Source organism: Spinacia oleracea, chromosome 4 (genome assembly GCF_020520425.1).
Source record: "Spinacia oleracea cultivar Varoflay chromosome 4, BTI_SOV_V1, whole genome shotgun sequence".
In the NCBI taxonomy this organism is placed as follows: domain Eukaryota; kingdom Viridiplantae; phylum Streptophyta; class Magnoliopsida; order Caryophyllales; family Amaranthaceae; genus Spinacia; species Spinacia oleracea.
The window spans coordinates 129,927,999-129,952,234 of record NC_079490.1 but is presented as its reverse complement, the minus strand read 5'-3'; the positions used below and the strand labels follow the sequence as shown (position 1 = coordinate 129,952,234).

The 24,236-nt window shown below is 38.5% G+C and overlaps 1 protein-coding gene across 4 annotated transcripts; it reads right to left on the bottom strand.

Moving 5' to 3' along the window:
- Positions 1-15,457: 15,457 nt before the first annotated feature.
- Positions 15,458-21,674, bottom strand: LOC110785158 (PLASMODESMATA CALLOSE-BINDING PROTEIN 5). 4 transcript variants are annotated; one of them, XM_021989602.2, is made up of 3 exons: positions 21,138-21,666; positions 20,987-21,014; positions 15,458-15,872 (listed from the first exon to the last, which is right to left on the bottom strand). In XM_021989602.2, the coding sequence occupies exons 1-3, from the start codon at positions 21,592-21,594 to the stop codon at positions 15,719-15,721; spliced, it is 639 nt and encodes a 212-aa protein (XP_021845294.1). In that variant the 5' UTR covers positions 21,595-21,666; the 3' UTR covers positions 15,458-15,718. The 4 variants fall into 4 exon arrangements, with proteins under 4 accessions (XP_021845294.1, XP_021845295.1, XP_056699599.1 ...); XM_021989603.2 differs by lacking the exon at positions 15,458-15,872 and adding an exon at positions 16,390-20,434 and having other exon boundaries at positions 21,138-21,674; XM_056843621.1 differs by lacking the exon at positions 15,458-15,872 and adding an exon at positions 16,390-20,430 and having other exon boundaries at positions 21,138-21,673.
- Positions 21,675-24,236: the final 2,562 nt, after the last annotated feature.

Genomic DNA, 24,236 nt, shown 5'->3' with positions numbered 1-24,236 from the left:
AGATCAAAGAAACATAGATTATGTAAAGAAAAAGTGGGTTAAGAAGTCAGACATTGTAGTTGAAAAGGAACTCGAGGAAACCCGAGTTCCTGTAACTAACCTTTGATTTCTTTACAGGTTCTAGTGAAGAGGAACAGCTCGTGGTATCTCGACAGCGGGTGTTCCAAACACATGACAGGAGACAAATCTAAATTCCTCTCACTAGAAGCCTACAATGGAGGAACTGTGACCTTTGGAGACAACATGAAAGGAGAAATTGTCGGAATTGGAAAAGTCGGAAGGTCAAGTTCCTATGCCATTGAAAATGTATTTTTAGTCGAGGGTTTAATGCACAGTCTACTAAGTATTTCTCAATTTTGTGACAAAGGAAACTCTGTAAGTTTTACTTCTGAAAATTGTCAAATCATTAATAATAACAATGGGAAGGTTATCTTGGAAGGAACTCGTAAAGGGAACACATATTCAGTGGATCTCAATACAGTTCCCAGGAACAATTTAACCTGCCTCAGTGCCTTTGAAGAAGATTCCCTACTATGGCACAGGAGGTTTGGACATGCTAGTTTCTCACTGCTTGACAAACTAAGATCAAAGGAACTAGTTCGAGGACTCCCCTCAATCAAGTTCCTAAATGATAAAGTTTGTGATGCATGTGCAAAAGGCAAGCATGTCCGAAGTTCCTTTAAGCCTAAGAAATTGGTAAGCACCACAAAACCATTGGAACTCATCCATATGGACTTGTTTGGCCCAATGAGAATTCAAAGCAGAAGTGGGAAAAAATATGTTTTGGTTATTGTTGATGATTACTCTCGTTTTACTTGGGTCATATTTCTAACAAGCAAAGATGAAACGTTTGATGAGTTTGTTGCATTTTCAAAGAAAATCCAGAAACTACAGGTCATCAACTGATTCATATTAGATCTGATCATGGAACAGAATTTGAAAACTACAAATTCGATGAATACTGCAAGGAACAAGGTATGGACCACAATTTCTCAGCTCCCAGAACTCCACAACAAAATGGAGTTGTTGAGAGGAAAAATAGAACCTTAGAAGACATGGCAAGAACCATGTTAATAGCCAGTTCCTTGCCTAGGAAATTCTGGGCTGAAGCAGTTAACACAGCTTGTTATATTGTAAATAGAGTTATGATTCGAGCAATCATAAACAAAACTCCCTATGAGCTACTAAAAGGTATAAAACCCAACATCTCTTACTTTAGAGCTTTTGGTTGTAAATGCTTTGTTCACAATAATGGCAAAAGAAACTTGGGAAAGTTTGATGAAAGAAGTGATGAAGCAGTGTTCCTAGGTTATGCCTTAAATAGCAAAGCCTACAGAGTATATAATAAAAGGTCAATGTGTGTAGAAGAAAGTGTACACATAATTTTTGATGAGTCTAACAAATTTGATGCAGCACAGGAACAAGAAAGTTTCGAAATTGGTTTGTCATGTGTCTCAGATAATGATGAAGAGATTCACCCAATCAGACAAACAGCTAAAGAAACAGTTCAACAGAACCAACAAGTTCCAATTTAAGAGGAACAACCAGAAGGTCCAGTTCCAGAAGAACCAGAAATAGCATCTGAACCCGAGGAACTCCATGGCACACAACAAGGAACTGAGGACACAGAAGGAACAGAAGGAGCTACTACACCAGTTGCACAATTTCAACCAAAACCTTGGAAGCACCAGAGTTCCCAACCAATAGAACTCATTATGAGTGATATTAGAAAAGGAACTCAGACGAGATCTCAACTAAGGAACTTCTGTGCAACTCATGCATTCCTCTCCATGATTGAACCAAGGAACCACAATGAGGCCTTGGAAGATGCTGACTGGATAATTGCCATGCAAGAAGAGCTAAATGAATTCAAAAGGAACAAGGTATGGCACATGGAACCCAAGCCAAAACATCAAAAAGTGATAGGACTGAAATGGGTGTTCCGGAACAAGAAAGATGAACATGCAAAAATCATAAGGAACAAGGCAAGGTTAGTTGTAAAAGGTTATAATCAACAAGAAGGTATTGACTTTGAAGAAACCTTTGCTCCTGTTGCTAGACTAGAAGCCATTAGAATCTTAATTGCCTTTGCTGCATTTATGGGTTTTAAACTTTATCAAATGGATGTTAAGTGTGCCTTTTTAAATGGGTTCCTAGAAGAAGATGTATATGTGGAACAACCACCTGGCTTTGAAAATCTTGAATTTCCAAACCACATATACAAGCTAGATAAAGCACTCTATGGACTAAAACAAGCTCCCAGGTCTTGGTATGAAAGACTTTCAAAGTTCCTTTTACAAAATGATTTTAAAAGAGGTAGAGTAGACAAAACCTTGTTTCTAAAATCAAAAGGAACTGACTTATTAGTTGTTCAAATTTATGTAGATGATATATTATTTGGGGCAACTAATGAAAAACTGTGCAAGGAATTTGCTAACCTAATGAGCAGTGAATTTGAAATGAGCATGATGGGGGAACTCAACTTTTTCCTTGGTCTACAAATCAAACAAACAGAGGATGGAATCATGATCCACCAGCAAATGTATGTGAAGGAACTCCTAAAGAAATATGAGCTGGATTCTGCTAAAGTGAACCACACTCCCATGGGAACAGCCGCCAGATTAGACACAGATCCCAATGGGAAAAGTGTAAATCAAACGAAGTATAGAGGTATGATTGGATCATTCCTATATTTAACTGCTAGTAGACCTGACATTTCTTTCAGTGTAGGACTATGTGCAAGATTCCAATCCAATCCAAAGGAGTCTTGATAAGTGGGTTTTTAACCCACTAAGGATGGTGTTTTTAGGTGGACTTTAGTGTTAGTTTAGTGGATTTTTATCTCTTTTTCCTTACTTTTTCCAATTTTCTTACTTTTCTTAGTTTCACTAGTTTTTATGGTTTTTAGGCATTTTTCTTCTTTGTTTTTCTTTGTGTCCCTTGTTTCCTTTCCCTTTGTGTAGGTATTTGGTGATCCACGAGCATTTTGATGAGCCAAAGAGCCAAGAAAAGAGCCGGAGAAACCGGAAAAGCCAAGGAGCCGAACTTGTGCACAACTGCCCTACTAAACCGAGCATAACTTTTTTTCTACTTAATATTTTCTTGTGATTCCAGTTGGAGATGAAAGCTTATTCCAAGAGCTTTCCAACGAGTGGTAACACAACTTATTTGGACGAGTAACGAAGAAATTATGGCCATTTGAAGAAGGCTATGTTCGATTTTCCGCGAGAAGACTCATCCCGCCCGCGACGAGGACCATCCCGCCCGGGACAAGCCATCCCGCCCGCGACGAATTTTACCCCGGGCGGGATTTTGCTACTGGAACTCTTCGTTATTTTTGCCCAGCTCTCTCGTCCCGCCCGGGACAAGCCGTCCCGCCCGGGACGACGTGGTCTGCGATTTTTTTATTTTGACGGATTCCCCAATGTTAAAGGGATTATTATCGTTTTTGGCTGGGAACTGGAGGGACACTCTCTCATATTTTTTAGATTCTCTCTCTAGAAAAACACTTAGTTGGTTTAATTTACTTGCTTAGTTAGATTAATCTTCCAATTCAAGATCAAGAATCAAGATTGTAATTCACATTTTCAGCAATTTCCTCCATTGAAGCTTCATTGTAAACTCTAAACTTCTCTAATTTCTATTTCAATTAATCAAGTAGTGGTATTATTCAATTCTTGTTCTTACTTATTGATTTCCATTAATCTTTATCAACTTATTATCATGTATTACTCAATTATTGTTGTTGTTGGTTTGATTTCCATGGATTGTGAGTAGTAAATTTCTAGGGTTCGGGTGAACCCCTCTTTTGAGTCATGAACAATTGATTTATGCATGTTGGATTTTAGTGATTGTGGGATGTTTATTAGTTGATTGAAAGGGTTTTATTGTTAGTCTTCATGTTTGATCATCATTTAGACTTATTTCTAGTCTCCTCAACCAAGGATCGAAAGATGAAATTGAGTGGTAGGCTCCCTTTTGATTGCTAGACTAAAAGACCATGAAAATAGGGCTCCCAAGTCTATGGGATTATATTGTCATCATAACTTATGTTTTATTGCTTGAATTCATGTTTTGCACCATGAAAATAGGTCGTAGCTCATGATCAAGTTATCCTTTCTAGCTCGATAGAGTAGTTAGGTGCCTTAGATGACTATCCACTAATTTATTCCCTAACATTGCTTCTAATCCTCATGCTTTTGAACCGTTCATGATCAAATTGAGTGGTGTTACCCGTACCTTAGTCTCTCTTAATTGAATTTTCATCCTTTAATTATCTTAGTTTGTCCTAATTAGTGTAGAACTCTTAACAAATCAAAGCACCCCCGACTTGACTTAGCTTTTATATTCGATAGCATTTGGTGGTTGATTCATAGCCTCTCTTGGGTTCGACCCTTTCTTACCCTTTCTACTTAGTTAGGAAGACCGAGTTAGGTTATTATTTGATAGGTTGGCGACGCTCTATCAAGTCTCACCTAACTGCTGTAAAAAGAATACTTAGATATCTCAAAGAAACTGATGACCTATGCCTATTCTATCCAAGAAGCGGATCATTTGAGCTAAAAGGATATGCTGATGCTGATTATGCAGGTGACCTAGTAAATAGAAAAAGCACATCAGGTATGGTACAGTTCCTAGGTCCATGTATGGTTTCTTGGGGTTCCAAGAAACAGAATAATGTTGCTCTATCCACAGATGAAGCTGAGTATGTAGCTGCTGCAGCTTGTTGCTCACAAATTCTATGGATAAAACAACAGTTAAGAGATTTTGGTATTATCTATGATTGTGTTCCAATATATTGTGATAACACTAGTGCTATCTGTATTTCAAAAGATCCGTTTCATCATTCCCGGGTCAAACACATTCACATTAGACACCACTTCCTTAAAGACAATGTTGAGAAAGATTTAATTAAATTAGATTTTTGCCAAACTGATCATCAAATTGTTGACATTTTGACTAAGCCCTTAAACAGGGAGAAACATGAGAAAATGAGAATGGAACTCGGGATGATCAAAATAAGATAAATGCAAAAGTGAAGTTCCTCTGAAGACGAAGACAACAACAATGGTGTATGATACTGATTATTTCAAACACAATTTTCGTGTGCAAACACAGTTGAAGCTTACCATCGTAAAAGATCGACTCACTCAACACTTAAGCCAGGTAAGCACCTTCCTAATAAATCAGTAAATATTAGAAAAGTAACCAAGCAATTTTTATTAATTTTTTAAAAACAAAAATGAAAAGTTGTTACGATTTTAAATTTTTTTAAAAAAAAAAAAAACAAAATCCTATTTTTTCGTTCTAAAACAAATCAGCAATATAAAAGAAACTCTTCACCTTCCATCCATCCCCCTTTCTCAATTCCTTCACCTCCCACACGGTTTTTCCCACTTAACCTCATAAATTCCCTACACCTATAAAACGCCTAAAACCATGAGTACCTCAAATCACACCATCAAACTTCTCCAACTCAAAAGAAAAAGAAACCCTAACTCTCCGATTCCGATGGAAACCTCACCCGCTCAATCACCAACCAAATCACCATCTCCACTCCAAATCCAACCACCCCCTGTACTCGCTCTTACCTACGGCGAGTGGACTGACCAACCAATGGAAACCCAAAGTCCCACTCCAACACCTGGTCGTCGATCTTCCTCAAGAACCAAAAGACAAAAAATCGACAAGACTGAGGAACAGGAGGCTGAGACTCAGGGGGAAACAGAGAAGATAGAGGAACTAGCAAAAAATCTAACTGGTGGATTTGCGATCAACTATGTGTGGTGCAAATCAGAAAACTTGGAAGAGCTCGTCGGAATTCTTGATCATCAACAGTGGGTAAGCCTATTTGACACACATGCAAGACTTCCAATCTATCCCTTAGCTGTTATTGAATTCTGTAAAAATTTTGAGTGCAAAGATGGGGTAGTTTCGAGTATAGTCAACGGAACTCCAATCTCTTTTGATGCAAATTATCTGTCAAATTTGTTTGGTGTGCCCAACGAGGGTTTTGAGGAGTATGTGAAAAAGAAAACCACCATAACAATCAATGAAGTTGATAGTAATCAAGTTGTGGCTAACATAGGGGGAAATCTCAAAGAATCGTCCATCACAAACCACAATCTTCTTTCACCTCTACATAAATTACTTTTCAACCTTGTGTGGAGGGGGGTAGTTCCTAGGACTCAAAAACGAGATGATGTCACTTTCTATGATGCATGCTTAATCTATTGTCTCGAATTTGATATCCCAATTAATTTTCCGGCCATCATGATCAAACACCTAGCCCATTGTATTCCTGGAAAATTCAAAATAGGGTATGGTTCCTTACTCACTGCCATATTCAATAACTTCGCAGTTGATTTAGGTTCCTATGCTTCTCATCCCCTAACCCCTGCTCAAATTATCCAAGAAAAATTCCTAAAAAATCTGAAGTTGGTTATGGTGGATAAGGTGCTGTGTTTCCAGGGTAAAAAGGAGAGTGAGTCTGAAGTTCCTATTTTGGAAGAAACTGTGTCATTAAAGACTAGGAGTGTTCCTAAGAGGGGTCACAGAAAAAGCATGAGAATTGCCACTAGACCTCGCAAAGTTCCTGCTCCCCCTATCTATATGGATATCACCTGTGAGGAGGAAGAAGAGGAAGAGAAAACAGGAACTACACCATTCCCACGGGAGAAAAAGGAAGTGCCAAAGGTTCTTAGGACAAAATCACCAGTTCCTAAAAAGCCTGCGTCTGTTCCTTTCCCCAAGGGAACTGGAACCATTCCTGTTCCTCAAGCTGTTTCTGCTAAGGTTCCAGGTGGTTTTGCTGGTTTCGCTGGTTCCTCTGGGTTTGGAACACCACCTATTTCTGCTGCAAAATTTCAGGAGCTCCAGGATTCAGTGATGCGCTTAAATGCACTACAGGAAGGATCTAACCTTCGAGTTCAACAGATGCAGACACAATTGAATGCCTTGGTCAATGCAGTTCAAACACTCCAAACCAACCTCCAACAATATGATGATCAAGCCAACACCACTGGCACTGAGATTCTGCAGAAAATCAACAACCTTGAATCCTTTGAGGAAGTTGTGGTGGAAGAAACAGCTGCCTCAGATTCTCCTAACCAAGCCTAAACAACCCTTCAAATCTCTTATATTACATTTTGTTATGGAACAATTTTTTTTGGTTTTGTATAACTAAACAATGGGAATCTTCCCTCTTTTGGTTCGAATGTTTTCAACCTTGCTTGGTTTAACATCTAAATATTGCTGGTTTATGTGGTTGTTGCTTCTAGGATTATATGTGATGTGAGCAGGTACAATACTTTGAGGCTAGCTTGACTTGGCAAACGTTGATCGTGGGGCACTGTGATTGAAATATATGTATGTGCACTGTTCTTTTTGTTAATGTCAACAGGGGGAAGATCACTGAGCAAACTTCTTAGGGAGATCAAACTCAGTTTGAGACTCGGATTCTTCGTGTTCTATCTACTGTAAGGGTAACAACATGTTTTTGTTTTTTTTAATTTTTTTTCTATTCACACTTCATCAACTCTATGTGTTTTAATCTCTTATGGTAAAAAGTTTGCGGAAGTTGTCATCACCAAAAAGGGGGAATATTGTTGACCCTGATTTTGGTTGATGACAAATAGCAAACTTCCTGATTAAAGTTTCTGTTGTGTCTACAAGTACAGTGTTCCTGTTCCAGAGAGGAACTTGAGATGGCTGCTGATGTTCCTAAGGTGGAATGCGCAAAGCTAGGAACTATAAGCTTACACACATCAGAGGAACAACAAATGCACAGAAGGGTGAAGTTTCCATATGATGAGTGCCTCTGTCCCTTTGGAGGAACTCACCTGTTCCAGAGAGGAACCATTGCAGCTGCTGAGTGGTAGCTCCAGTAAAAGGATAAACACGAAGCTAGGTAGTTAAGTACTCTTAGATTTTGTGTAAAATAATAACAGCTATAAGATATGTTATGGAACTATAGGATATTTAATTAAATATTTATTAAGATTTCATCAAAATATTTAGTAGCAAGTTTTAAGAAAAATTAAATAAATAAAATTTACTTTAATAAAATATGTTCTTATCCTTCTTGTCAAAACAGTTTTACTTTTCCTAAAACTTCTCCTAAAATATCTGATTTGATTTCAGTAAATATTTTCACAAATCTTTTAGTGGTTGACAAAGTCTAAACCACGATTTTCTCTAAAAACCGTTTTAAGGGAAGTGGTCTTCCCTTGATCCACAAGTCATGGATCGTGGAGACCAAATATGTAGGAGTGTGGGCAGTTGAGATTTGAAGGGAACTAACCCTAAGGATCATCTCTATATAAAGAGTCGTTTTCCTTCTGGTAAAATTACACAAATATTCTACTTACTTTCTTGTCTATCAAACGCTTTCAAAAGAGTTTATAAAATTGATTTGTGTCCTAGCAAAATTCAAGTGCCTAAGTTCCATAAATATCTAAAAGCTTTATTATTATCTAGAGTCTTGAAAACAAATTGTAATCTGAGTGAGAGTAGATTGAGTAATCTTGTAAAGACTTTTGAGTTAAAGTCGAGAAAAGAGAGAAGCAAAAGAGAGGGTAGTCAGAGTCGATTACTGTGAGAAACTTGAGTTAGATAGGAACTCAAGTTGTTATATTATTGTAATTGAGGAATTATCTTAATATAAAAGAGTTTTGAAGTTTTCTCTTCTTGATTAGTGTCAAGAAGTTTCCTCAAATTGAGTAACTTTTGTTTCTGTGTTTTTCAGTTCCTTTAATTGCTTTAAAGTCGAAAGAAACTCACTAAAGTTCCAAACACAATTCACCCCCCCCCCCCTCTTGTGCGTGTTCCTGTTAAACTATCAGGAAGACCACACATAACAAAGCTTCATTAATCAAGAGACTTGTTAATTTGAAATTGAAAGGTGGAAAGTCTGTTTCTGAGCATTTGAGTGACTTTCAGGATATTATTAACAAGCTGACTACTATGAAGATTGTTCTTGTTGATGAATTGCAGGCTTTGTTCTTGTTGAGTTCTTTGCCAGATAGTTGGGAAACCTTGGTTGTGACTATTAGTAACTCTGCTCCAGAAGGTGTTCTATCTTTGGATGTGATCAAAGAAAGCATGTTCAATGAAGAGATAAGAAGAAAGGAGATGGGAGTTGATAATTCACATGCTCTTGTTGTTGAGAATCGTGGAAAAAGCAAGAGTAAGGGTCCCCAAAGGTCGTGATAACTCAAAGGGGAGGTCCAAGTCTAGAGACAAAGAGACTAGGACATGTCATTACTGCAACAAGCCTGGCCATATCAAAAAGTTTTGCTACCGTTGGAAGAGAGAACAAGGTAAGAAGCAAGACTCACAAAAGCAGGGAGATGATAAAAATACTGCAGCAACCTCTTCTAAGAGTGATGATGATGTTGCTTTGATTTGTGCAACTAGTGAGTGTCATCATGTAGGGAGTTCAGACACAGAGTGGCTTGTAGATTCAAGTGCTTCATATCATTGTGTTCCCAAAAGGGAGTATTTCACGGACTATCAATCTGGTGATTTTGGTAGTGTGAAGATGGGGAACAAGAGCTCAGCTAGCATTGTTGGGTTGGTTGATATTCGTGTGAAGACAAGTGTTGGGTGCATGCTTACATTGAAGAATGTGCGCCATATTCCTGATTTACGCCTTAACTTGTTGTCTGCAAATGTCCTTGATCTAGAAGGGTACCGACAAACCTTTGGTGATGGTAAGTGGAAATTGTCTAAGGGCTCGATGACAGTTGCTCGTGGCGAGTTGTGTTGTTCTTTGTATAAGACATACTTGAGTGTATGTTCTGGTGAGCTGAATGCAGTTGAAGAAAAGAATTCTCCAAATTTGTAGCATCGGAGGCTAGGGCATATGAGTGACAAGGGGATCAAACTGTTAGCAGGTAAATCTCTTATTCCTGTTGATAAATCAGTTTCTCTTGACCCTTGTAATCATTGTTTGGTAGGTAAGCAGCATAGAGCTTCCTTTTCTAGGAAGTCCACCAGAAGGCAAGAAAAGTTGGAGTTAGTTCACTCCGATGTTTGTGGTCCTATTGAGGTGGAGTCTCTTGGTGGCAAAAGATATTTTGTCACTTTCATTAATGATGCTACTCGAAGAACTTGGGTGTATATGTTGAAGACAAAAAGCCAAGTGATCGAGATTTTCATAAAGTTTCATGCCATGGTAGAAAGGGAGACCGAAAGAAAGTTGAAGTGTCTTCGATCTGACAATGGTGGTGAGTATACTTCGAATGAGTTCAAGTATTATTGCTCACAACATGGCATTAGACATGAGAAGACAGAGCCCGGCACACCACAACACAATGGAGTTGCTGAGAGGATGTACAGAACCATTGTTGAGAAGGTGAGGTGCATGCTTAGAATGTCTGATCTTCCTAAGACATTCTGGGCCGAAGCAGTGCAATGTGCCGTGTATTTGATTAATCGATCTCCATTGATTCCTCTTGGTCTTGACATTCCAGAGAGAGCATGGAAGGGACGTGATCCCACTTACTCACATTTGAGAGTCTTTGGCAGCAAGGCATACATGTATGTGCCTAAAGAGCATAGGTCAAAGTTTGATTCGAAATCTAATCCATGTGTGTTTGTTGGGTATGGGGATGAAGAGTATGGTTTCAGGCTCTATGATCCAGAAAAGAAGAAGGTAGTGAGAAGAAGAGATGTAGTATTCTTTGAGCACGAGAAGGGTGCAGATCTTCTGAGTACAAGGTACACTTCTACTTCAGATTTGTCTTTTGATACTACTAATGGTTCTACTTCTACTCCTTCTGTATTCAGCCAGCAAATGTGAATGTTGAGGATGTACTTGATGATGTACATGATGATGTTGGTGAGGTACAACCTGATGACAATGTACCAGATCATGTTGATGATGATGATGATCTTGATGAGTCTTCATCTGATGAAGAAATCCATGAGGAAGATGTACATGAGGAAGTGGTTCATGAAGAGGTTCATGAGCAGGGGGAGCAACCTACCCCTCAAGTGGAGGATACACATGTTCGAAGGTCCACTAGAGAGCGCAAACCTTCAACAAAGTATCCAAGCTCAGAGTTCATTCTAGTTAGTGAAGATGGAGAGCCAGAGAACTATCAAGAGGTGTTGTCTCATGATGAGAAAAATCAGTGGCTCGATGCAATGAAGGAGGAGATGGATTCCTTGGAAAAGAATGACACCTATGAGCTAGTGAAGCCTCCCAAGGGCAAGAAAGTCTTGAGAAACAGATGGGTTTTCAAGAACAAGAAAGATGGTGAGAAGATAGTGAAGCACAAAGCCAGATTGGTGGTAAAGAGATGCAACCAGAAAAAGGGCATTGATTTTGATGAGATCTTCTCTCCGGTGGTCAAAATGACATCTATCAGAACTGTGTTGGGTTTAACAGCAAGTCTTGATCTTGAGTTGGAGCAACTTGATGTAAAAACTGCATTTTTTACATGGTGACTTGCATGAAGAGATCTACATGGAGCAACCTGAGGGTTTTGAAGAAAAAGGGAAAGATAAACTTGTTTGCAAGTTGAAGAAGAGTCTTTATGGGCTCAAACAGGCACCAAGGCAGTGGTACCGAAAATTTGATTCGTTTATGACAAGCAATGGTTATAAACGTACTACAGCCGATCCTTGTGTGTATTTCAGAAAGTTCCCTGGAGGTAATTTCATCATCATTCTTTTATATGTAGATGATATGCTGATAGTTGGACAAGATGCAGATATGATTCAAAGTTTGAAGAAAGCATTGTCCAAGTCATTTGACATGAAAGACTTGGGTCCTGCAAAGCAAATCTTAGGCATGGAGATTGCTCGTGACAGCAAAGCTGGGAAATTGTGGTTATCCCAAGAGAAGTATATTGAACGGGTGCTTGAAAGGTTCAATATGAAGCATGCTAAGCCTGTTAGTACACCACTAGCTACTCACTTTAAGCTATGTAAGAGAGCTTGTCCTACAACAGAGAAGGAGAAAGAAGCTATGTCATCTATTCCTTACTCTTCTGCTGTTGGTTCCTTGATGTATGCTATGGTGTGTAATAGACCTGATATTGCACATGCGGTCGGTTTGGTGAGCCGTTTCTTATCCAATCCGGGTAAGGCTCACTGGGAAGCAGTGAAGTGGATCTTCAGATACTTGCGGGGCACCTCCAAATTGAGTCTATGTTATGGAGGTGGAAAGCCTATACTTGAAGGCTATACTGATGCAGACATGGCAGGTGATCTTGATAATAGAAAGTCTACCTCAGGTTATGTGTTTACATTTTTAGGGGGAGCCATCTCATGGCAATCCAAGCTACAAAAATGTGTAGCTTTGTCCACAACTGAGGCAGAATATGTTGCAGCAGTGGAAGCAAGCAAGGAGATGCTTTGGCTTAAGAGGTTCCTTCAAGAGTTGGGTTTGAAGCAAGGTGAGTATATAGTATTATGTGATAGTCAGAGTGCTATGGATTTGAGCAAGAATTCAATGTATCATGCTCGCACCAAACACATTGACATTAGATATCATTGGTTGTGAGATGTAATTGAAGAAAAGAGAATGAAACTGAAGAAAGTCCACACCGACAAGAATGGTGCAGATATGTTGACAAAGGTAGTTCCCGGAAGCAAGGTTGAGCTTTGTAGTAAGCTTGTCGGGATGAGGTTCAAGTGATCATGGAGTTATCGTGTCTTCCCCATGATGGGCTGGAGGGGGAGATTGTTGTGGGTCCAGCCCACTTGTTGCACAAGTAAGTAATTTAACTTGTGTTTGTGAGCCCAAAATGTTGGGTAATGGTTTTAGTCCATTTGAGGCTAAATGGGTTGGCTTATGTTAGAAGCCTTGGGTGTTTTTTGATGTTTAGTTATGACCTAAAGGGAGTTAGGTTAGCTGAGAGAGAAAATCAGATTAAACACACACATAAAAGGAGAGGAGAGAAAGAGAAGAGAGAGTTCGTAGTTTTCAGGGAAGCCATCAGAAAACTTCTGTTTGCCGGAGATTGAACGGTCGGATCGTGCTGATTTTTAGTCATCTTGTTGAGGATATATAGGGTCTCATTTTGAACGGTCGGATCGTCGTTTGGAGCTCTGGTTTGTCCGTGGTCGCTGCTGGACAGAACCTACGTATTTTGGTGATATTCTTCATCTCTTGTCTCTTAGTTTGTTGATCTCTTATGTATGGAAGTGTTGGTGGGTTGTGAACCTTTGTATGTGTGATTTGGGTTCTTTTTCCCTCAATTTTATCATAATAAGAGAAGGTGACAAGGGTGGACTCCTCACAAGTCCCGTGGTTTTTACTCTTCACATCGAAGGGGTTTTCCACGTATAATTCGTGTGTTGTTGATTGCATTTTGTTCTTCCGCATTTGATTATTGTTGCTGTCCATTATTGGTTGATTGTTAGGTTATTTGTTTGGTGGATTATTTGTGGTGAATTGGATTTGTATTGTTTGGTTGATTTTCTTGGGGGTGATCCTTGTGGGTAGTTGATATACTACTAGGGTCCAGGCCCGGTGGTGGCCCTGTGCATCCTGGTCAACAGCACAGGGCCACCAAAAAATTAAGGGCCCATTTTGGAAGCCCAACCTACATACTGAAAAAAAAAAAAAAAAACTGAATGCTGCTCCTAAGAATCAGTCGGTTATTCAACTCCAACTCCCCACACTTAATTTCCTTCCTCAAGAATCACGCTCCATTCAATCCCTCATGCATTCATGATTCATCTCCCTTAAATTAATTTTCTTTCCAATATTATTCTAAATTCCCAATTCCAACAATCTTATTTCAATCATTCCATATTCCAATCAACAATTTCCTTTAAACCCTCTTAAATTTCAATGGAAGAACCAAGAAAAAAGCCGAGTTTTCACACCAGATATTCGATTTCGATCGAAGAATCAAAGAATTTGTTATCAAGTTCTTAATTTCGTGCTTTATCTCACAAAAAAGATTAGATTTTTTAGATGGGAATAAAACCCGGCAATTTGTAGTCTGAATTTGAAAGAAAAACACAAGGATTACTGATTTATATTTCTACAAATTGCAGAAACTCTCCATCGATCATAGAGGTCTTGAGCGTGGATGGATTTCGTGGCCAAAGAATCGAGTACTCAAAAGCCGACCCATCAGTATTGATTCACTATCAGGAAGAATGGAAGATATGCCGCCGTCCCTGATGAAACTTTATGGGTTTTGTTTGCTTTTAGGTTAAATGAGGTTCTCTTAACTTTTTGGGTATACATAAGGATTTGGATCCTTGCAAGTTGCAATAGTGAGAACCTTTTAACCTCACACTAAGATGTTATTTAAAATTTAAATAAAGTTTGTTTTTATGTTTTTTGTTTAAATTTGTAGGAACAAAATTGTAATGCTCGTAAATTACTCGTAAAGTAATATTTTAATTATCGCACTTTTTTTTTTTTTTTTAATATTAGGGGCCTCATTTTAAGATTTGGACAAGCTTAGAACAGGGCCTCTGAAATGTCTAAGACGGCCCTGCTAGGGTCCTATCATAACCTTCATCCACCGTGACCTGGCAGCAGCAAAGTCCGGCCTTGATCCAACGGCCATCAATTATGTTCAAGCAGATGATGGATGGTCATGATGAAAAGGGTCAGATGATTGAATGTGCTGTGTGTTTGAGCATGTTGGAGGAGGATCAAATAGCTAGGCGTTTACCTAACTGCAACCATGTTTTCCATATAGCCTGCATTGATAAGTGGCTCACCGCCCAACCAACGTGTCCCATTTGTCGGTCTGATGTCTCGCCTCAGTTGCCCCCGTTTGACCGTGAACCTGACTGATCAAGTATTGCTTGTTACTCAACATCATCATCATCATCATATTCAAGCAGCAACAACCTCAAGCAATAGTAATAATCCTACCAAGATTAATGCTGTAAGTGGATTATCGTCATTGTCAAGCTTTCGAATAAGCTCGTTCACAAAGATCATTACCAGGGAAAGATAACTGACAACAGGAATTCATTCTGTTTGTGAAGAAATACAAGTTTGTGAAGAAATAAATTAAAAGTGGGAATTCATTCAGTTTTTCAACATGGCGAGTGTCAACGTTTGCATATTTTTCACTTTGTTAGAGTTTTGTCTTGACCACATGCAAGGTACGGGGAGCATGTTTTTTCTAGGAGTTAGTGCAAAAAAGCATGTTAAATCATTAAATAATTGCTTAAAACAGTTGAGTTCTTATTTCACACAGGAGCTAGTATCACCGTATGTATGTAAAGTCTTTGGGGTTGCATCACAACCTTGAAGGGAAACAAGGATATTTCGCGAGCTATGTTTCTCCAACTCTTCAATTCCCCTCAACTAACCATGTCAGAACCATGGCATTCATTTTGGACCAAAATGACAAATCTTTATTATCATAAACTGTCTGGGTAATCTGAGAAAAATTAAGTGAGGACATTTGTATTAAGCTGTGGTTAATAAATAGAAGACCACATGCATTCGATTTAGTCCTCAAACTTGAACCAATAAACAGAAATGCACCAGATATTAATCCATTAAATCCCAATACAAGGGCAAGGATACTGTACACTGCACAGCAACAAAAATATACCAATTGGTTTGACAAACCAGATAGGAATAGAGCTGATGCGTGTTTGTTCATCAAAGTTACAATGATAAAAACCAGGAACAAATTTTCACCTTACCAAGATCTAAACCTAACTCTATTTTACTGAATTGCTTCACTCAAGACATCTGAATCCCGCAAAATTCCATCTGTTATAGGGAATATATAAAGACTGCCAGAAACAGATTCAGGAGGGCTAACATCCGAACCTCTGTTGCAGAAAACTGAGGGCATCCGTTCAAGTTTTCACTACCTGGGATGACCCCTGCTGTTGAAGGGGTGGTAGAATTTGCAGCAGTGAAAGTACTGCACAAACAAATGAACACCATTTATAACAACTCAAGTAATCTTGTAACGATGCTTCAGAAAATAACCAAAAGGATGGAAAAAATGATAGTAATCAGCAACAGATAAATCATAAACATAATTCATTAGGACATCCATACTTGTTCATTGAGTTAATCCCTTAAGAAAAAACAGTCACTGTTTCAGGATATCCATAAAATTCCTAACATAGTAATATATGTGATAGGAATACTTACTATATTACTAAAATTAGGTAATGAGGAGACATTATAAATATCACACATATATGATGGGTCTTTTTGAGAAATCGTGACACGTACTTACGAGGTTAAGAAGTACTATGTAAAATCATCATCCTTGTATTTGTTTTGAGATTCAGACTTTTTAGAGTATTTGAGGAACAAGCAAAATTGAAAAGTCACCAAAGGAAACCCTAGAAAAATTGTATCGGGTTCAACTAGAAGTCTGGCATTGTCTGGTATAGCAAAGATTAGCAGCAATTTCAATGACACGGTGATCACAACTTCTCCTTCACGAGAAAACTTAGGTTCAGAATGCTTGCAAATATACCCCTAAGTACTGAAGATTAGCAGCAATTTCAGTGACACGATGATCACAACCTTATGTTCAGAATGCTTGAAAAATATACCCGTAAGTACTGAACATTGAAGAACCTTTGACTTAACAACTAATTCTAATGGAACAATCTAAGTACAACCTCAGCAACAAAAACTATTATCAAATAAGATTCTGAATTACTTGCTTTCCCTAATTGCATTGCAAAAAACCCTATGCCACACCAGTATAAAATCTCCATCGACAGGGTAAAGACAGCCAACCAACTTCAAAGCACGACACTTTCTCTCGTAAGGTCAACAGAAATCAAAAGAAAAACTAGATACAAACTTCATTATTACCAATCACCCTTCCACTGTGAGATTTACAGACACACATACTTAAAGGAAGTAAGTTATACACGGGTTAACAACATATTCCTCCTTCAAGCTTGATGACTAAAAGGCTCACTGTATCAAATAATCACTTTTATTTCATGAGTCTGGAGATGTTTGGTTAATTTCTTATAGATAAATATAGATCATCTTCGAGATGCGGCACTATATTTCATGCTATTAAGTTAATCACTCCACTTCAGAATTTATATCTCATACTATGTTCTACAACAAGTTGCAATTTGGTCCACATGTAATACAGTTTGAAGACAAAAATATCATCATAAACTCCTAAACCAATTGGAAATTTGGACAAATGTTATACCAAGACTACTAACACTTTGTTTCGATAGTATTGGTGGAGGGAAAGGGAGGGGAAGGACAGAGAGAGGGGAGTTAAGGTTGAAGTTGATATGTCCAGATCATTCCAACTTTAATTTCTTCTCCCCCCCCAGTGACCCAAATCTATACCTAACATAAGAAAAATGTATCCATCACTCGCCATCTTGTTTCTCTTCAAATCCTCCCGTTAATACACATAGTAAGCAATCACACAAAATGAACATGAAATGCTCAACTACAGAAACTGGCCATTGCACAATACATAGTGGCCAAATCAGCAAAGATATAGATTTCAGACAATTATCTATTGTAAATTTTGGCTACGGGGACATTCCGAAATTGACAAGATTACTCTCTCACTCGGTCTAAAAATAAATAAATAATTAAAATAAAAAAAAGGACAGCGATTTCAAGACTAGATTCCATAGAAGATGTAACTATCCAATAACTTGGGAGGAGAACAGTTTAGTTTAAATCACAAAATACAGCATAGCATTTTCCCTGAATTGGTATTAACAGAAACAGAACACCTTCTTTGTTTGGTAAATCAAATAATTCTATATTGTCCAAAACTTCCGACCATGTAACTAATCTCCACCTAGAGACAAATGTACTTGCTATGCAGGACCCTAAGTACTAGGGGGAGCTACCAGAAAACAAACAGGCCTTAACAAGGCCAAACAACTAGAAACAACTAATTACAAGGTTGCTATCCAAGCTCTGTTTATAAATGAAGGTGTTCTGTTCGCAACAGAACAACTTCATTTATAAACTGAGCAACTTCATTGGCACCTTTTATGTTTTGAAGTAAAATTGGCACCTTTGCTTAAAAGTTTATGATTATCCAAATCAGTGTAATAGGAGCATGGAAAATTACCATCACATTACTTCTAGCCATAAGAACAAAGTATCAATTTTAATAATGCTTGAGAAAATTAATTTGGCCCTCGAAAATCTAAAACGAAATCTGGAAATAGGAAAGTCGCACATATTTACAAAATCATAGGCATTATCCATAAAGAAAAATACTAACTACCCACAGATCATACTTACCACTTAAGTACTCCAGCTGAAGCAATAAACATATTTTAAGATGTCCTAAACAAGTTGTCAATTTCCTAAAATAGTATTGATTCATGATTGTATTTCATAATATGACACTACTTGAGTAATGAGGCATAACCTATTCTAAATGGTATTTGTATAACATCCTTAAGTTTGAGGGATCAGGATAATGTGACTTCTTCTTCTAGACAGCGGGGGTAATATGTGAAAACATCATATACATGCATAAGATTCTTCAGAAGAACAAACAAATTCAAGTGAAGGAAACCTTTGAAAAAATAATAGCAGGGTTTAATTGACTTCCCCTTTATTAAGTGCTTATAATAGTCCCTGGAACTTCTGATGCAGCAAATATTAGCAGCCATTTCAGTGATACAGCTATCACAATTTCCCCCATCAGGTAAAGATGCATGATTTCATGAGTGAAGATTGAGGATTCTTCGACTTAAATTTTGGCTTTCCAATGCTACTCTTATGAACCGGGATTGGGTTCTATTTAACAAAGATTCTCCATCGGCCATTTTCTCACTGGAAAATTGATCACAAATTTGCCAATCCTAGCAAATCTATGGTCAGAGATTAGCTGGTAAAACATAAAAAGCACGCAGTGCATGGAAACTACCTGTGCCAACTTCAGCTACAAACACTATCAAATGTCACCGGATAAGAACTGTCATTGTTCCCTAACTGGAATAAAACCCATATGCCCACCATCTCCATTGACAAGACAATTACAAATCACATGATCACGTCAAAACTGTTACAAATCACTGTCTAGGAGGCGGAGGGCAAGGATATAAAAAAAGAAAATCTAACTTCAATAATTACCAATGGAAAGGTGTATCAAGTCCTTCCACAGCGAGACTGAGACACCTTAGCATTTCCCCTGTCTAGCTTCATGGCAAAAAGGATTATTCTTCCAAATGAGGAACTCTCATATCCAAGTGGGAAAAACATGCCTCTACAGATGTTTGGTTAACTAAATTTTTGGGAAACCAGAGAAGCTAAACCTCCTCCAAATGGAGAACTATACTTCTTATTAGTCTCCGCACTTCAGGATATACCTACCTTCACTCTGAAACAAGTTGCAATTTAATCCACATATCGACATTCCACTATAAAATATATATAGTCGCCAACTCCTAACCAACTTTTGACAAATATTACACTAATAGCTTGTTTTGGATAGTAATAGTGGAAGAAAAGAGGGCTTGTATGTTCCACAGAATCATTCCATCAAAGTAGCATTTCGCTCGTTGAAACAGAAAGGAAACTGTATCCCTTGATATCCTTTCTTTTCTCCTCCCCCCAATTTAGCCATAACTACGTAAAGAAAAATGTAGCCATCACTATCCGTCCCATCCATTTTCTACAAATTATCCCATTGAAACACATTGTAACTTTTGTAAGTGATTACACAAAACAATAAAAAATGCTCCGCCACAATAAGTGGCCATTACAGAACACAGGATGAACCAAAGCACACTGAAACCTACAGATATCATGAGTTGGGTAGAAGAGGCTACAACCTTTGGACAAAACATCTATTCTGAGAGTTTGCAATACGATTACTCTCTTAGTATCCTAAATAGAAAAATATTGCGATTTCATCAATCAATTCCATAGACGAAAATACAGATAAGTCTATCTATTCGGTGCCGCAACGTGTCTCCCCCTCCTTTTACTCTTTCCATTTTATCTTTTTCTTTCCCCGCAACACCTCTTCCCCTTCATCTTCCTCCAAAATTCAACATCAATTCCTCATTTCACTTATATATTCCTTCAACCTTGAAATTCAACCTCTCATTCCCGTCAAAATTAAAATCCAACCTCTTATTTAATTGAAATAATATCTCAACTTTTCCCTCTTTCCCTTTCTAATTTTCGATTCAGCCGTTTTAAGCAATTCAATTAGAAACAAGATAAAAATCAATTCACTAAGCTTTAGAATTAAGAACATCACAATGTACAACATTACATTCGTCTTCAAACGACATTAATTACAGAAATTGGTAACACCATTTTGTTTTGGTACTTTCTAATACAAACCTTAGGTGCCACATTCCCTACCCCCACCCCCCTTCCCCGTCCTCCTCTGTATTTCAATTTTATCTTGCTCTTCGCCCTCCATGGCTATTCACCTTCATTTTCCTCCATCTACATTCAACATCAACTCGCCATTTAGGCCCTGTTCTGTTCGACTTACTTCAGACCAAATAAGTTCAGAAAAAATAAGTTTTTTTCAGACATCGTAACGCACAAATAAGTTTATTTCAGTCAAAGTAAGTTTTTTTCCGGATAAAATAAATTCAGATAAGTACAATAAGTTCAGATAAGTTCAAATAATATAAGTTCACAAAATAAGTCAATAGAACGGAGCCTTAATTCATATATTCCTCCAACCTTCAAATTCTCCCTGTTATTTAACAGTAATCAATTATCACTTCTCCCTCTTTCCCTTTCCAATTTCCGATTCAACCGCTTTAAGCAATTCAATTACAACCTAGTTAGATATCGGTTCAATAAGCTTAGATCATCACAAAAAAAAATATTACATTTCCCTTAAACGGCATTAATAAAAGTTGGAAACACCATTTTGTTATAAAATTGAGCATTTAATACTATTTGGCCACTTTATTTCTAAATTAGACATTTTAACTACGCTTTGACTAGGAACAAATTTATATCTTTAAAATGCTTAAAAACTCAATTTTTAATTAACAATTTAACAAAAAATTTATGTGATAAAGATGTTACCTCGATGTGTATTTGCATTTGTCATGACCTGAAAATTCCAAATAAATTAAAAATAAAGATTTAATTCCAAAAAATAAAATGCACGAAGTACGGAGTACTATATAAATATAAATAAATAAAGAAAAGAAAATCAAAAAGAAGAAGAAATTACTTGGATCAAGAGCAGTGAGAGCAGCAGTATTGCTAAAATTGCAAGTCTCGTCACTCATACCATGCTTAAGGCAGTAATCATTGAAAGCATAAGTAGCCATATCAATGAGATCATTCGGGTCATAACAGGGCCCACTATTTTGGATCGGCCCACAATTAGCACCTCCTGGGCCACAAGCCCAATCCAAAGCCTGTTGAAGTGCAGTATCCTCAGCGTTGTTCTTTGCTACACACCATAGCTGCTGCTGCTGCACCACTGCTTTTCCTTCTTGTTGGGCCTCGACAATGGTGACTCCGAGGAAGAGGAGGAGAGAGAAAATGATGAAGAAGTTCTGCATTGTTGTTGGAGTTGGCAGGAATCGGAAGGTCGTTTTATAAGGGGAAAAGGTGGTTTTAATGGTGGTGGGAAATGGGGGTAGCAGAAACAGGAAAAGTGACCGTTGAGAGACAAAGGACATTTGAGTTCTGAGACTAATGTTTTTTCTGGGTTTGTTTTTGTTTACGTCGGTCTGGTTTTTAATTTTGGGGGGTCATTACTTTTCGTTGTATTCGATGGTGGGAGTTAAGTTAAGCGTTACTGTGACTGTTTTACTGTGGGTAACAGCCCGCTTAAATTATTGAATTTCTCTTTCTTTTCAGAATTTTTTTTTTTTTTAAACTTTCCACAGTGTTCTCCTCTGGATTTTTATTCGACGTCCTATTTCGCTAAAATGCCCGTATTTTAATGGCAAAAAGTATGTTACTACCCTTATAAAAATTAAACCCCCCCTCTCCTTCCCCTCTCACCTCAGCCCACCATTCAAGTCCCTTACCCTCCCTTTCACGTCCACTATTCACGTCCACCACCCCCACCATTCACGTCCACCACCACAGCACACACCGCACTACACACCTCAAACACCAGAAATTGCAGTCGACGTGGTGGAGGAGGAGTTCGGGAGTTGTCGGCCCACCAGAAATTTCAGGGCAAGGAGGAGGAGAAGGGGAGCAGCTGCCCCTATCGAAGCTTAGCGCCGGCGAAGGGAGTCACATTGCACGGTGAAGAGGAGGAGAGGAAACGCGGAAGTGAAGGAAATATGTCCTTCACCCAAGGTGCATTAGTCCAATACCAAGGTTCAGATTAATTACGAACAATTAATTCAGTGAGATCAAGTGATCGGAACAACTAGCTGGAGCAATGCTTTCAATCAGTGAGTTCTAATCTATATTAGGCTCACAGCTTACTCTTGACTGAACCTATAAGATCACACCATTGGCATGTAACAGATCATCGGATTAAATGAATCGAAAATTCATGTATAGCTTTTCGGGAATTAGTTCGGAAAAACATAAATATACAATATGATATTAGATCGGAATCGTATATCGTATCGCGAATATTCGTAAGCTAGGCGAAACGAATAATCGTATCGTACGATGGTGATTCGTCAAGTACTATAGGATAAACAATAGCCGTAAGGCATTGGTCGCGGATACGAGCAAGGCAAGGTTGTCGGCCCGTCGAGCCAAGCGCGCAAGCACGCGAAGCCCAACGAGCCAGAAGCTCGCCAACGCGAGAGCAAAGCCAGCAAGGCTGCGGCTGGGCGCGCGCGGACTGCAGCACTGGCAGCAAGCAAGCAGCGAGGCCCAAGGCCCATGGCTGCGTTGTCTTGTGTGCGCTGCTTCGTGGGCTTGTGCGTGAAGCTGGCCGGTTGAGGCCTTGTGCTTTGGCCGGTCATGTTATAATCTTAGGGTTATAACAACTCACCTCTCCTTATGTTTTTCCACACAACACACTGAAGGAAATGATGCCCTTGGTCCAAGTATGCATTTAATGCTAAAGTCTAATAAATGCGGTTCAGTATTAATTAATTATACAAGTTAATAATTCAGTGAGATCAAGTGAACTGTATGCCTAGCTAGAGGCCGCTTCAGTTCAAGTGGAATTAATAATATTAATCCATAACTTACTCTTGACTGAACCCGTAGGGTCACACAAATACTACGTGAACGGATCAAGTATTTAAGTGAATTAAATACCCCATTTATGGATTTTCGGAATCGACGGATCTCGGTTCCAGTGGGAGCTGAAATCGTCAAAAGGCAAATTATGAATACTCCGGAAACGATGATATTGCCGGAAACGGAAATATGGACCGTATCGGAAATATAAATATTATCCAAGTCGTAGATGTTGTCGGAAACGGAAACATGGTACGTATCGGAAAATATTATTGGAAATAGAAATATTGCCGGAATCGGAAATATTATCGGAAACGGAAATATTGTCGGAATCGGAAATATTATCGGAATCGGAAAATAATACCGGAATCGGAAATATTAAATATTTGTTCGAAACGGAAATTAATTCTGGAATCGGAAATATTAAATATTGTTCGAATCGGAAATGAATTCCAGAATCGGAAAATTAATCGGAAGCGCGTCGTACGAAATAAACATCGAACGAGCTTGCTAGACGCAAGGCCCAGCACAAAGCCAGGCCTGCGCCTAGCAAGGCCCGCGCGCAGCAAGGTAAGCAGCAGCCCGTCACTAGTGGAAAAAACCCCTATTAAGGCGGGCATTTAAGGCTTGTTGAGGCGGACATGGCCCGCTTTAACAGAGGGGGCTTCAACAGGCCCATAGTTGTTGAGGGGGGCTTTGTTCGCCACAAAAAGTTTCCTGTTGAGGGGGGCTTTGGTAATGCCCGCCTCAACAGACCCAAAAATAAGCCTCATAATTGAGCTCTGTCGAGGCTGCACACCTACTTTTGCCCGCCTCAACAGATTGAAGAGAAAGTCATTTCGTACATTTTACCTTTTATGGGTTGGGTCTTGGTAATTGGTAGGTGTGCAAATGTTATTAAAGTTTTGCAGACAAAAATTTTGAAAGACTAAATTTTATTTATTTATTATTGATCAAATAAGGAGTACAAATCGAGAATAATACATCTTGGTCTCTATATTACTCCGTATTAGATTATACAGAGTACTATCTTACAAAATTGAGTAAATTCAAGTACAAATAGGTAAGAAAAAGCCAAGGCCAAGCTAAGAAAATTGACAACTCCATTGAAACAGAAATGTATTTGTTTGCATATTCATTAGCTAGCGAATCTCCCAGC